Here is a 15,188-nt window from a genome sequence, read left to right as displayed (position 1 = left end):
GGGCTCTGGGCTGGAGTAGGGAGCTCCTGTTTGGTGTGGGGAGAACAGGTGTCTTCTCACAACCCCATACTCACCTGTAGGTATCCCCAGCAGCTTCCATTGGTTATAATTGCTGGCCAATGGGAGCCTCCAGGTGAGGGCAGCACAGGGATAGAGCATGCCGGGATGTGCAGTGTTGCAGCTCCAGCCTGGGGGAATGGCAGCACATGAAGCTGCCTTCCCCCCCAACCAGGAAGGGTGGGCATTAAGGGCATTGGTGGCTTCAGCACAGCATTCTGAGCTATGGAGGTCATGGGCCCCCTGGGCTGCATCCCCTAAAGCCCCTTCCAGTCTTTCCTGCACTTCAGGGGCTCAAGAGGTCTCTCTCTGCAACCGCTTCTGGTGCCAGGTATCAGAATTAAGAGCCATGATATAGTTTCACCTGTGGTCTGAATGCTCCCATTCTGGAATAAGAGGAGGAAGCAGCCAGAGTCAAATAGAGAATGATGGAGTTTGCAGAGGAAGGGACAAAGCTCTGAGGTGATGGTAGTAGTAGAAGAATCCTCAAACACTCAAGCGCATTTTTTCTAGACCCTGGAACAGAACCCAAGATTTGTGTGTCAACAGTTCTTTATTCTTTAGCAAATATCTGTGACACTAATTGACAAAAATATATATCTTATTCTTCTCGAGTAGTAAGATTGAGAATAGCAAGCTACTATCGCTAATAGTTACTCCAGTAGCTAAAGAAGTGGAAGTCTGCTGTTATTTGGAAGCTTCCAACCCTGCTGGATTCATGGACCCCAAACTGAAAAAACTCTGTAATGTGTCAGTTTTCATTTCAAATCCTACACTCTAGCCATGGCCCAGAAGCATTGTTTGAAAAGGGTTAAGTCTGATCAAGTTTTAGACAAGTCCATATCAATATTGTTTCAAACCTGAAGAAATCAAAGTATGGAAGTAGGTTTGCATGAAACCACTGTGAAATCGAGTTAGGGTGACTATCTGTCCCGTAATAGGCGGCACAGTACCATATTTGGGATGCCAAAAAGGCATCCCTACTTATTTTTTAAAAGGGACTAATTGTCTCATATTTGGGCCCTCCCCCCCACTGACCTTTTCTGCCAGAAGCTGCACAGGTGCAGCTGCTGGTGGGAGTCTCTTCCCAAGCCTCAGGGAAGCGGGAGAGCGTGGGCGGTTGCTGCATCCCTGCTGCTTCCCCGGGGCTGCATTCCTGCAGCTGCTACTTACCCTGGGTGCACTGGGGGCTGCCGCTTCCCCAGGCTCCTAAGGAGGGCCAGCGGCTGCTGCTTCCACAGGGCGCGCTGGTGACTGCCACTTCCCTAGACTTTGGGGGTGGGCCAACGCATGCTGCTTGTCAGGGAGAGCTAGCAGCTGCCACCTCCTTCCCAGCTCCCTGGGACTTAGTGGAGCTGGGAGAAGCGGCCCTCCCCCCATCTCGAATTTGGGACAGGGAGATATGGTCATCCTGCACCAAGTGAAATAGCTCTGTGTCCTACGCAGTTAGAGATTGAACATTCCGTGACCTAGGTCAAATGGTATCATGTAGCTCTGCTTAAATTACCATACTTTGACGACTTCAGTCCTGTTTCGTATCTCAAGAAGCTTTTGTTTTTGTTGCCTTGTAAAGCTATAAAGTACTGACAGTGTTGAAAAGTTACTGGCAACATGTGCTCTGCAACAAAACAACCTGATGACCATGTTGTGATTATTCGCTTGCCCATTTATGAAATGTTTGTCTTTGAACAATATATGCTCAACAACTTCTATTGATCTGTAAATCAAGAGAATAGAAAATTAACTAGCGTTCTGAAACACAGAGAAGGGGACCAGTGTACAAAGTCTTAACTATTCAGATCCTAATAAAGTCACTTGAGTTCATGCAGCTGAAAACTTGTTTAACTCTGAAAATGAAACCCTGTTATGAAAGGGGATCTTTTTTTTTTTTTATGTCAAAGGCAAATAGGGAAGACAGAGATTTTACAAAATAAACTGTGAATCACAACTCCTTCACCATTTCTCTGGTCACCATCACCTGCAAAGTGCAACTTATACCCAGATACAGATCTTAGGTTGCATTTCATGACCATCTAGTCCTACACATAGAGTATGTTGCTGCTGCTTCAGACCATCATCTCAACCAGCTCCACCTGTTAAGGATGACACACTGATATCAGCAACTCATAAAAATATGTCAAATTTGATACTTTTGTCATGCTTTTAAATGTTCCTATTATTCTGTTACACAATCTTGCGCTGTTGTTACCAGATGTGCCCCTTACTTTGGGGTATACTCATTCATTAAGGGTACTCTTAAGGGGCGGGGCATAGTAGTTCTTTTAATGTGCTGCTTGTGTTAGTTGTGTTCTCACCTGGAGCTTTATTTCTCCTTCTGTCAATTCCCTTTCAATGGTGCTATCCTGCAGCATCTGGGTTCCCCAGGACAGGTTTCTTCCCACCTTAGAATCAGATGAACACGAACACTCCACCCTCATCTGAGCATATTTAAGAGGACCAGTGAATCAGCACTCACAAGCTGACCCCTTATATGTCCCTGCTGTCCTCAGGTTGTGTTGCACTGCAGTGCCCAGCTGTGACCCTCATGTGCCCTTGAACTCAGTGGACTGGATTTAAACAGCACTTTAAACTGCCACCCTCATTCTCCCCAGACTCATGCCTCCCTACCCTCACTTTCACACCACAACCATTCTGCTGGTAACCCACTTGATGAGCAAAGCCCACAGGGTGCCACATTTTTAGGTTAGGTACAAGGAGCATTGTTGCAGAGAATGGGGTGGCCCCCAAAAGGAGATGGGGGAGAGAATTAGAGGAAGAGATGAAAGCAACCAGTTTAACCATGAAAGCTATTTCCAAGTAGTAACCACATATGGGGAATCAAACAAACAAAACAGCTACAATATTAAATCTAACTTAAATCCGTTTACAAATGTTATGGCTAGCAAATTACAACTGATCACATAAGGCATGGAAGGGAAGCTATACCTAGAGATGGGGGGATTGAGATTGAGATCTCATCAATCACTCCTTGAAGCTTGAACTGATCATGGTTCCTAGATAAAGATGGTAGCTGGGATCCAGAGTGGTGGGAACAGGCAAAGCAGAGCCCTTAGCATAGTCACTATGGAAAGGATGATGTCCCAATGGAACTATTGCAGAGTTTAGGTCCAGGCATCAGAACACTTTACTGAGTAGAAGTTTTTTGTAGAAGGGAAAAAAAACAAAACAAACAACAGTTGAAGAAGGAACACTGGATGTATTTAAGGGTAAATGGATGGCTCAAAGGACTATTCTGAAGTTCTTCTGTCTGGGCTGTATAATAGAATAGATAATAGAAACTGATCATTCCTGGCTATGGTTAGTGGTCATTTGAGGGAGGCCATAAGGCAATTAGGCAATTTCAGTATTTTGGATGCCAATAGAGGATTTACTACTGAAATTGTTCGATAATTATTGATCTGTGTGTAGCCAGGCATTAGGTTCATTAGCATCTGAAACAGAGGTTTTCCACCACTCAGTGCTTTCCTGCTCTCTGTGTCCCTCAGTTTAGTGTAATTCTTGCTTCAAAACCTCTGTTCTCCATTCTGTATACTATTAGAGCTGTCCCATCTCTGCTGCAAATGAAGCTAGGGGTGTTTCCTTAATCCCATCACCCTTGTCTGGCAGGTGTAGGTGCCTCTTCCCCTGCCTTTTCTTTGCTTTTTGTATTGACTTTAATTGAAGTAGAGGCCAGAGGGCATGGTCTTCCATGCGTATATTCGCTGGTTTCCCAAGAACACAGAGCTGCTAGGTAACACCGTGGAAGAATCATTCATGAACATTGCAAAAATAATTTTCATAACTACAGTCAAACAGTTCTAGGCTATCATTTTAACCCTCTGGTGACTGGCATCACGACATGCTAGGGTCATTACAACTTAAATATTTGTGGATGGTGCAAACAAACAGTAATATACATAAACTCACCTCTTCTTTCTCCTTATCTTCTTTCAGGGTTTGGCCATTGGCCATAGCCCCCAGACGTCATAGGCTGTGGCCACACTTGGCCAAAATTCTGAAAGGGCCATGCTAATGGTCAAATTGGAGAATACTAATGAGGTGCTGAAATGAATATTCAGTGCCTCGTTAGCATGCTGCTGGCCACGGCACTTCTGAGGTGCCGTGTTTTGATCACACGTGGCTTGGCTACGTCATCCTAATGTGGCCAAAGCCATAGAGTTGGCACTCAGAAGACACGGGTGCCAAACTGTGAACGGTATTCTTCCAGTGACATCTGGCTGATTGAAAGTAATGCTGATGGTCAGGAGTTGCCTTTTTGTAAGCCACAGGGTTCTATAATGGACAAGTTTTGTCTGCTGTAGCTTTGGCTTTTTGTTCTTTGACTAACCTTACCTTCAAATCTTTACAGAAGTGAATGTATTGTGCAAGTTGTCCATGAAATCTAGATTCAGACCCTGAGGGTTTATAAGATGTTTGTCAATGAATATATTTTTATATCTATCTATTTATTTAACTGTTAGCCATGCACATGGTCAGGTTTCTTTGCAAAAGGCAAACCTAAATGTGGCTAAACCATATAAATATATATTTTAGAAACTCTACTGAGTTTTATATTTTAGAAACTCCTTTGGGAAAAGAGGTTTTTGCTTAATCACAAGCACATCTTAATGGTTATAAAGACAGCCTGCTGAGGCCCCATCGTAGTAAAATTCTTAAAATCATGTTTTTCATGGAAACTCAATTTTTCATTAATGAGTTCCCTGTTGCTTTTACCAAGCTGTGCATGAGTAGTGGCATACGCCACGGAATTTAAAAAACTATGCCTTCAACAAAGTGGCAAAACTGAAGAGGTGTGTTTATATATATGTTTGTGTCATGTGTCAGTCATAACTATTTTTACTATGTAAAAGGGAAGCTGACAGCAATTAGCACTATGTGCACAGGTATAAATAGCCCTCATAATTATGACATTGTTTCTAACATTTTATAGTAATTATGAGCAAAATATGGGTAAAAGTACTTCATATGTGACTGTTTTGGTAGGCTGTTCTTCAAAATACAAGGTCTATAAGGAGCAAACTCTAGTCAGTTATTTCTTGTTATTCATTAGTATAAATGTTGCACAAAGGAGCATATATTGCTATGTATATAGTCTCTAGTGCACAGATTTACAAAAGTCTATTTTTCCTCCCTACTCTCCTAAGGAAATTGGACTATTGTGGGTATGAGTGAGAGGATCTTTTATTCTGTCTTTATCCTTCTCTTCTGTCTATCCTTTCATTCCTGTCTTCCCTTTTTCCTATTCTTCTACCACCTACATTCTTCATTGCTGTTTTCCTTGCAGTTGTGAGAAAGATAAGACCAAGAAATAAGTCATGCTCTCGGCCATTATGGGATTCACTATCAAGAGTGACAGTTTCTTTCTTCCTGGGGAACTTGGCTATTGTGACCTGACCCTGCACCACTGCACTTCTGTCAATAGATTGTAGCCACACATGATCTGCTCTTTTGATGGAGGGTGGACAGACTGTTCGGCTGCTCACTTGAAAGCATGGCCAACTGGAAGTACAGCAGACAGGGCTTCCTGATGACACAGTAGCCCTGTCTGTTGACAGAGGGCTCCCTCCACCCCCGCCCCGGAGCATCCACATGGCTGTTTTGTGGACAGATGCAGTTGAGAAATTTGTTCTGCCTCACAGGGAACAGGAAGAAGGCTGTCAACAAAAGTGCCGAGTTCTGTTGACAGTATGTCAACAGAATGCATTTTTGTGTGGATGCTCCACAGGGTTTGTTGATAAAATGCCTGTTTTGTCAACAAAAACTTCTAGTGTAGTTGTAGTCTGGGAGTTTTGCCATTGAGCTCAATTTGATCAATCCCTAAAATAGTTTGAGTGATAAGATTGGTCCTCTGTTTATTTATTTATTTACTTACTTACGTACATCAACTTTGAAAATGGGAGGTGAGCATATTAGCTGTCTACTCACTTTTCTGTGTGCTTTGCCAGCTTCAGCTGATCATGTTTGTCTTTATTGATAAATTGAGGTCAAGATGATGATGTGCTGTTGAGGAAACATGTTTTTGTTCTTTTAATTCCATGTTAGGAAAAACATATCTCTTAGATATATCTCACTTTGGTCTTACAGCTCTTTCAAACATTTGATTGGAGGTCTAGATGATGTTTCCAATAAGGCCTATGAAGATGCAGAAGCAAAAGCAAAGTAAGTGACCACTAAAGATTTTGGCTTTAATCAATTAAATGTCAATGTACTGCCTGTACCAATTGAAATCAAATCAAGGAGTTTTTATCACATGATGCTCAAACATAGGGAATAAAATGTCTGATAGGTAATAAAAGAAATAGTGCTTTGTTAATCTAAAAATGGTTGACAAATAGTTGTCATGAAATATTTTAAGGTATAAACTAACGTATGCAAATTCTAAACTGATTTTAAAAAAATCCCTCAAGTTGACAAAGAAATTACTGCAGTGGAAAGTATTAATATACTTTGGGTTGTTTTCAAACAGTCCTGAGTTTTTCAAATTTTAGCAAATAAAACAAATTCTGTAAAAGAAGGTTGAAGAGGAGAAAGTAGAGTGGATTTTTGAATAACAGATACATTACTATGGAATAGTAACAGAGAGAAAGCCATGCTCATCTATATACTATCAAAACAAAAAAGCAGTAAAGTAGCACTTTAAAAACTACAAAATATTATAGGGGCTCTTTTGCATACTTGGCTTAATCTAATTCTTGACTCCCACCCACAACACCCCTCTACTCTCTGGCTTGCTCACCTTGATATTTTTTTTTTCTGATTTGTCAACCTTGATTACTATTTTTGGTTCTCTATGCCGTAAATAAGTATCAGAGAAGGAGCTGTGTTAGTCTGTAGCTTCGAGAACAACAAGAAGTTTTGTGGCACCTTATAGACTAACAGATATTTTGGAGCATAAGCTTTTGTGGGCAAAGGCCCGCTTCATCATGCATCTAATGAAGCAGGCCTTTGCCCCCAAAAGCTTATGCTCCAAAATATCTGTTAGTCTATAAGGTGCCACAAGACTTCTTGTTGTTCTGTATGCCTTAAATATTGAGTCTGTTCTGGTATGGCTATGGTCTGAAGAAGTGGGTCTGTCCCACGAAAGCTCACCTAATAAATTATTTTGTTAGTCGTTAAAGTGCTACTTTACTGTTTTTTTGTTTGCTATGGAATAACATTTCCAGTAAAAAATGCTGGCTAAAAGTGTTCTTTCTTGAAGTTAAGACTAATGTGTTATCACGTAAGTGCTACCAAATAGAAACAAGAGCTGCAACAGTTCTCATTTGGTCAACATCTTGTGCTTAATAGAAAGACTTCCATATGCCTAGACTCCAGGGGTGGAGTCTATAAAGATATTTAGATGTTGCAATCCTGAGCATCTTGGGTGTCTGCAGATCCATAGAATTTTGTTGGAATGAATGTGACCTATAGAAGCCAGCATGCTAGGTGGCATTCTGCTTACACTAGCCAGCGGGAGATGTTAATGTGCTAAAGGGGGACCCTTTCTTGGAGACAGACTTATAAGCCCAGGCTGCAAGGAGGCACGTAGTTCTGCTACTGATCCATGAACAGGGAATTCCAGCCTCTCATGAGAATGCTTTAACCACTGAACTGTGGAATGTTCTGATCGGGGGCTTCTCTGCTCTGGTTAAATAATTAAAGACTCTCTGGGAATGAGAGCATGGAAGTGACTCCATAGTCCAGAGATTGGGGACCCACCTGGGTGCCAAAAGCCTCTGGGTTTCACACATCCTGGTGAGTACTCCAACTATTAATGTTCAGTGGTCTAAAAGTTCTAAGGTGGATGGCAGCATCATCATTCCTCTTCTGGGCATCTTTTGAATGGGACAAAATCCAGTAGATATGTCCAGATGGCACTAATCAGATCCCGACCCTGAGACAATTTTGGTGAATGACTGCCTGTCTTCCCTGGTTCATGAATCATTCTGGGGCTTAGCAGAAGGTAGGAGTTTGGGTTCCTAAAATGAGGGAGTAGTGCATATGCTCAGGGGGTATATAAGCACCAAATATGTTTAGGCACTTACAGGATTTAGCAGGAATTGTGTGGCTTACAAACATGGAATGTAAGCACCTAATTAGCTTTGTAAAATTTTACTCTTAACCTTGAGCTGGGAACTCTGGAATATCCCCTGTAATGCTTTGGCATAATAAGTGAACATCGAGATTTACTGAGATGCAGGTCAATATTGACGTTAAACACAGGTGGCTCTGAGTTAAGGGTCTTTTAGAGAGAAATGGAAGCCATTGCATGAAAGTCTGATGTTTTCTCTTTTGCAGATCTCTTTACAATTACCACTTTAAAGAAAGGAAATTATTAGACATTAGGGCTCTTCTCAGAATTAAATATTTGAAGTGTGTGACTATCATAGACTTTCAGTTTTGTCATCCTAAATTAATGGTTATAACCAATACATGAATAGTGGTTTTGTACTAGTCCTTAGGGGCTTGAGGGAGTCTATATGAAAAATACACTGTTTTATTGTGTAAAGAAATGGAAAGGAACTAAACCTTCCTAGTTTTGAAAGAATTGAAACTGATGATTATTATATAATGAGTCTGTGTCCCATTTTCAGTGTCTTTCATTCATTTTGGTAATGCCAGAGTACACCAATAGACTAGAGAGACATTTTCTGTTTATCACTCTGAATGCTTTTTAAAGCTATTGCATCTCACTACCACGTTACTTTTCTCCTCATTGTGCAGAATAATGGCCCCTTAACAAACTATAATAGGAATTCATCCTGGATTCCATAAATAAATAAAATTCTCGTTGGCTTGAAATGCTGAATCAGGTCTCATAATTTTATTTTAATTGCCAGTAGAAGCTTATCAAAAGGCCCAATTTTAGGAATTTGCATGCTGTTGAGTAAACTAATCATAAGTAACTAAACATTTCTTTGGGAAGATACTTACAAATATACCACATCAGTGCTGTTATTTAAATGTCCAAAGGGATAATGTAAAGGGGAATAGAGTAGAGAGGAAATCTTGGTAGTACGAGTGGGGATTTCCTGCATAGCATAATCCCATTATTGCATATGCAGCCTGTGTAAGAAGACCTTTACTTTCTAATTCATTAGCAGCTAGTGTAAGTTGAAAAAATAATGAATTCTTTTCACTATTTTTAGAAAATTCTCTCAGGTTTATGTCATTTAAGTGGTGTTATTGATATGCCATATGTTCTACTCAGTTATCAGGGTGAGATGGGGAATGCAGATGGGTATGGTCTAAACATCTGAAAAGATTCAATTACCTTGATATAAACATCAACATAAATGGCATGTAAGGAAGTATTTTCAATGTTTATTTCCCTCTTCTAAAGCCTTATGGTCACTTAACTCATTCAGCCATGATTCTAGTAAAAATCTCATTGACTTTAGTAGATATTTTGCTTGAGAAACCACAGTAGAATTCATCTCTTAGGGAGCAACTCATTTTTTAAAAGTAAACATCACTACACAGCTTTAAAATTTGCTCCTCTTTAATTTTGTCTTTTTCTTGTTTGTTTCTTAGCGTCCAATATTTTAAACAATGAAAAAGATGAGGCAGAAGATTCCTAATATTACAGGGATCTTAATTAAGTGGACAGTTTCACAGTAGGAAGAGCTGACAAGCTGCTATGGCACATTCTAGGTATTTACCCACAGCTTTACAAGTCAGGGGTTAACTCTTGCATACAATCCCAAGGTGCCAGAGTCAGCAGTCATGCCATTGCCCCCCACATAGCGACATTTTGACTTTAAAAAAGCAGAAGTCATCAGTGCTGTCTGCCTTTACAAAGGTTATAAAGGAAATTTTCTTTCAAAAGTTATGGCCTTTATTAGTTAAATACCACATTTGGATTTCCTTGAGTTCTTGAAAGCAATTGCTTGGAAAAGGCGTGAATAGAACAGCAGAAGTGACTAAAAGCTAGGAGTAAAAGGAGAAATATCGGAACCTGCTTTGCCACTCAACAGTTATGTCTATTTCTGAAAAAATAATATTCCTCTTGGAGGAAATCTACTTGTCAGAAACTTTACCCTAGATTATTTTTTCAATCAGTTCTTAATTAACTTCAGCTAATTGCCCTTCAAGGGTTCATCTTTTCAAAATGAAAGATTATGAAGTAAAAGAGCCTGGCTTAGAAACCATGAGACACAACTGTTTTGTCAAAGTGCTGTGCTTTCCAATAACTGAAAATTGCATAATAGTATTTTGTCACTTCTTAGGAGCAAGCATGACATGTTCCGCTGTTTATAGGATGTAATAAACAGTTCTTTGAATGAATAAGGTTACTACATAACATTCTGTCATCAAATATAAGGTTCACTGAAAGATGTTTCACAAAAAGAGATCAGAAATTCAGCAAGCATCATTGTAAACCTTAAACAGTAAGGATCTGATTCTGAAGAGTGTTGACCACCCTTATCTCAGTTCAACTTAATACAGGTTGAACCTCTCTAATCCAGAACTCTTTTTTCAGGCAACACCTGTAATCCAGAATGATTTTAGTTAGCTAGATGAACACTTACCATGGGTATGGCCAAGTTTCCCATGGTCCCATAAAATTTGTTTACAGCTCTGTGTTCTGTGCTGTTATTTAGCTGTAATTTACTCTTAAATGTCTTCTAAGAGCTCAATAAGCAATGGAAGTGTTGGTAATGTGTTAGTCAATGTTGACCTCCCACAGTCCAGCAAATTCTCTCTTTCAGCACTGGTCAGGTCCTCAGAGTGCCAGGTGAGAGTGGTTCAACTTGTATTATATCATACTGATGTCTGCTATCACTTTTAATAGGATCATGATGGATTTTAGCAGTTGAGGAAGCCAACAAAACATTTTGTTTAATATTTTAACCACAGTGTTTTATTATTTCAATGTATATTATGCCTTCAAGTAATTAAGAAATATTCATTGAACCAAGAAGACTATAAATATTATTTCTGATGTAGCACAGATGGATTAGTAACACACTAATAAACTTTATTTAACATAAGCACACCCTAACTGTCAAGCCCTCTCAGTTTCTTCTTGGAGTGTTCAGTCCCTCTTCCACTAGACACTCTGGCTGTTTCTACACAGGCCACTTCCTTTGGAAGTGGCATGCTAATACATGAAGCGAAAGATGCTAATGAGGTGCATATGCAAATTCCCCATGCCTCATTAGCATAACATCAAGTGATTTGGAGTCCGGAAGACTGTTCTTCTGGACTCCAAAAGGCCATGTAGAAGCACAGCCCCGCGTTGGGCGGGGGGTGTTCCAGAAGGAAGTCCTCCTTCCGGAGACCCCTTCGTCTTGAAAATTTTTGGGAAGAAGGGGCCTCCAGAAGGAGGACTTCCTTCTGGAAGCCACCCCAGGGCCACGCTTCTACATGGCATTTTGGAGTCCTGAAGAGCAGTCTTCCGGACTCCAAATCACATGATGTTATGCTTATGAGGCACAGGGAATTTGCATCTGTGCCTCATTAGCATCTTTTGCTCCGTGTATTAGCAGGCCACTCAGAATTCCAATTTATTACGTCCAAAGAAACAGTGCAGTTTACAAGATCCACCTCTGGTCACTGTTTCACTTAACACACAGCATTGAGATATGTTTATAGTACATTCAAGTCTAATGTTTCATAAATTTATTTAACAAAGCCTGGAGATTAACATTAGGGAAGTATTGGAAACAAATGGTTACATAGAAAACAACATTATAGCATGCATTCTAGACCCTACACTTACTTATCTAGATATTGTAGCTTTTGGCTCATCCTAAATCCTTGCAGCCAGACTTGGATGTAATCCTCCTTTCATGAGATGAGCATAGTGTCAACTTTCTTCTCTGGTGAAGGATCCAGTGTGTTCCTTTGCCCTCCAAAATATGCAATGTCCATCCTTTGTTTTCATTTCTAAATAGGCTGTACCCCCCTCCTATTTTGTTTCTTCCTGCAGATTTTCTCTGTCATGTAGATTTCCCAGCTTCTTGACTGGCACTTGGCTTAGTATACAAATAGGTCTTCATTCTGTGGCAGACAATATGCATGTGATGAGACTGGGAGGTGGGTTTCCGTTACCTCCTGCCTGGAAGGAATATGTTCAAAACACATCACCTCCTGGTGACCTTATGTGACTCCAAGACCTTCAGAACCTTATTTTCAATGTTGATAAACAACTTCTTAAATATTATCCATCCTTATTTTTAGCAACAATTATGATGACCAGTGAGCTAGTGGCTCTCGGCTGACATCTCACATGCCACCCTTTGGTGAACTATTATGCATCTATCTGCCCTCAAGGTAAAATCCTGTGAACCCCCTGTGGATTCTGCATCAAAAGGTCCCTCGATCACAATGAGAAGCATACATTTAACATGATACATACTCCCAACAATAACAGTAATTGCAGAAGAAACAGTACATTCTGACGGTAGGATCAGGTTCAGCAAATGTTACATAATAAGGTGAATTATTATTCCGTGTGAAAATAAATTGCTAAAAAGAGAGCATCTGTTTGCTTAAATTAATTCCATGTGGAGCCACTACTGAAGTTCTAACAAATCCAAGAGGAAAAAAAGTGGCTTCTAATGAAGTTACTGAAGACAAGTGGAGTGGCAGAGTCTTAGGATTCTATGAATTTTATGTCTAATTCTTTTCTCACTATCACCTCTGCTGTTTTTCTTTCTTTTTTGTTATGCTCCATGTATTCTTGAGGCTACATTACCTTTACCCATGTTCATTCTACACCACTTTAACCACTGTCAGGGCCAGATGAAAGCAGTCTGGGTCCCTAAACACACACCCATATGAGGTCCTCTGCAATTTTTACTTGTCTCTGCCTTGTGTGGCAGTGGAAAGGAGGGACACATCCGGGGCTAGACAGGCAGGGGCTGCAGCAATGGGAAACAGGAGCAGAATAGAGGTAGGCTGGCAGAAATGTCTACCACCCCGTTATACCCAGCAATCAGGTGTATGTGTGTAGCAGGCCAAGGCCACTGAATGTTTCTCCTCCCACAATACTGTATCCTCTGCAGGGGGGTTATTGATGGGGTCCCCCAGGCAGTGAGTCATGGAGTTAACATCCTGCTAAAATATACCACAGTTCACACATCTCTCAGAGTTATTGTTCCAGACTGTTTGAAGAATCAGGTAGATGTCTTGGTTGTGCTTTCAATTCCTTTTTTAAGGTTTTGTGGTATTCTGATGGCTTACTTTTTGAAAATGAAAACTGGAGATTCTGCCCTCATCACCTTATGCTGGAAGCTGGGGCCCAAGGTGGGGGCCGATGTCTTAATGTGGTCTTAACTGTTCCATAGTAGTTCCTCTCATCTTTACATTATCCCTGTTTAAAGACCTGTAGCTACTGTGCTGCATGCAAAACAATTAATGTTTTTCTTTAACTGACCACTTGTCTTTCATCACTCCTAGCAAAATCTCATTGTGTACAGTTTGATTTTCATGTTTCTGTGAAAGATTTTTAATTCTTATTTTGGCTGATATAGTTCCTGTAGTGCAGCAGTGGGAATGGAGGCCAATCTGACTGGTTGTCCTGGGGACTTAGTCCTCGGCTCTGGGCCCCGCCAATGGAGACAAGCAATAGCAGTGTCAGGGCTTCTTTTCTGTCCTTGAATGGTGCGATCATGCGTGAAATAGCTCATTTGTTTGAGCATTGGCCTGCTAAACCCAGGGATAAGAGTTCAGTCCTTGAGGGGGCCGCTTAGGGATCTGGAGTAAATAGATTTTTGTTTAAAGGGATGGTGCTTGGTCCTGCCAAGAGGGCAAGGGACTGGACTCAACCTCCCAAGATCCCCTCCAGTTCGATGAGGTGTGCGTGGAAGTCCCTGGCTTGCAGCCCTACATTAGGGCTAGCAGCAAATAACAATCTCTGGTCCTAGCCCTTGGGTGGGGCTGGGGTGATAGCAGCCTGTCTATGCCCTGGCATAGAGAACCAGCAAACAGATCCTGTCGGTCAATTAGCTTCTAGCCCTTTGGCAGAGCAGAGCAGGAAGCAGGTTTAGCCTGGACTTGAGGGCTCAGCCAGCCAGCAACCAAACACAGTTAGTTGTGACCAGGCTTTAGCTTGGCCTTTTGAACCCAGCAAAAAAACCACCAGTATGGAGATTACATAAGGGAGACCCCCCACTCTAAAGTCTAGGGGCTCAGAAGAGGGTTTGTGCACCCAGCAGGCAGTCTAGAGTACTAGCAGGCAGGGGTTCTGGAGCACCTACTCCACGACATCCCAACTCAGGACCCTAAGATCTTCAGGATGGTCTGCGACTGGATAGATGAAGATTCAGCTGCAAAGTGTCAGTTGAGAGGATGTCACTTGTCAGCTGCCCCTGGCTACTTCCTGTCTCTCTATGCTTTGGTACCTTGGGCTTCCACAGATCTTTGGACTCCTCTGCCGAGATCCCTCTAATTTTTTGCATCCATATACTAAGTAAATTTTGTCTCATGCACTGAGGTATGTGTAAATGTGCACCATCAAAAGAAACACATGCCTCCAGCTGTGGGCACTCTGCTAATCACTGTGGTGCCATTTGAATTTCTCCTTGGTGGCCACCCAAGTGCTCAGTTTACAGGAAATAGTGCTCCTCTGGAGATGGAGACGAAGGTCATCCTGATAACTCTTTGTCACAGTCTGTCCCCTCTGGGGACAGGGACAGCAGTGTCCAGGTTCCACTCCTGGTGCCACAGTAACACAGACGCATCCTTCTCTGCAGAATCCAGCCCAACTGAGCAGTGGTGCCTCCCTTTTAACACAGTACTTCTAGGGATTGGGGCAGGGTTTGAAATGGGTTTGAGTCCACGCCCCAAAGGGAATATAATGCTCCCTCATTTTCCAGTCCAGTGGGAAGACATTTCATATCGTGATAGTTCCATTTTACTAATCAGACTTAAATTTTGTCCCTGATGCGTTATATTTTCTCTTTTCTTTAGACTTGAATGGTAACATTTATTCTGGCATTAATATGTAAAATATAGTTCTATGACTTGCTCAAACATGATTTTACTATGCCTGTTCTTCATTATTTTCATTGGTTGCCTGTAAAATATTAGCTGTCATTAATTTACCATCACAGTCTCAGATGTGTAGCTGTGTTTGTCTGTAGCTTCACAAAAAGACACACACAAGTGGTCTTGCAGAACCT

General features: G+C 41.3%; 1 protein-coding gene across 3 annotated transcripts in view; it reads left to right on the top strand.

Annotated features, from left to right (window-relative positions):
* The window catches only part of PRKG1 (protein kinase cGMP-dependent 1), an 880,390-nt gene that overhangs the window by 756,462 nt on the left and 108,740 nt on the right, over positions 1–15,188 (top strand). For all 3 annotated transcript variants that reach the window (XM_075000323.1, XM_075000322.1, XM_075000324.1), the window contains one exon: positions 6,163–6,237. In XM_075000323.1, coding sequence (XP_074856424.1) covers positions 6,163–6,237 — 75 coding nt within the window. The remainder of the gene's footprint in view (positions 1–6,162; positions 6,238–15,188) is intronic.

Source organism: Carettochelys insculpta, chromosome 7 (assembly GCF_033958435.1).
Source record: "Carettochelys insculpta isolate YL-2023 chromosome 7, ASM3395843v1, whole genome shotgun sequence".
Classification (NCBI taxonomy): Eukaryota; Metazoa; Chordata; order Testudines; family Carettochelyidae; genus Carettochelys; species Carettochelys insculpta.
The sequence above is the reverse complement of the archived record's forward strand: the minus strand, read 5'-3'. Positions and strand labels throughout refer to the sequence as shown.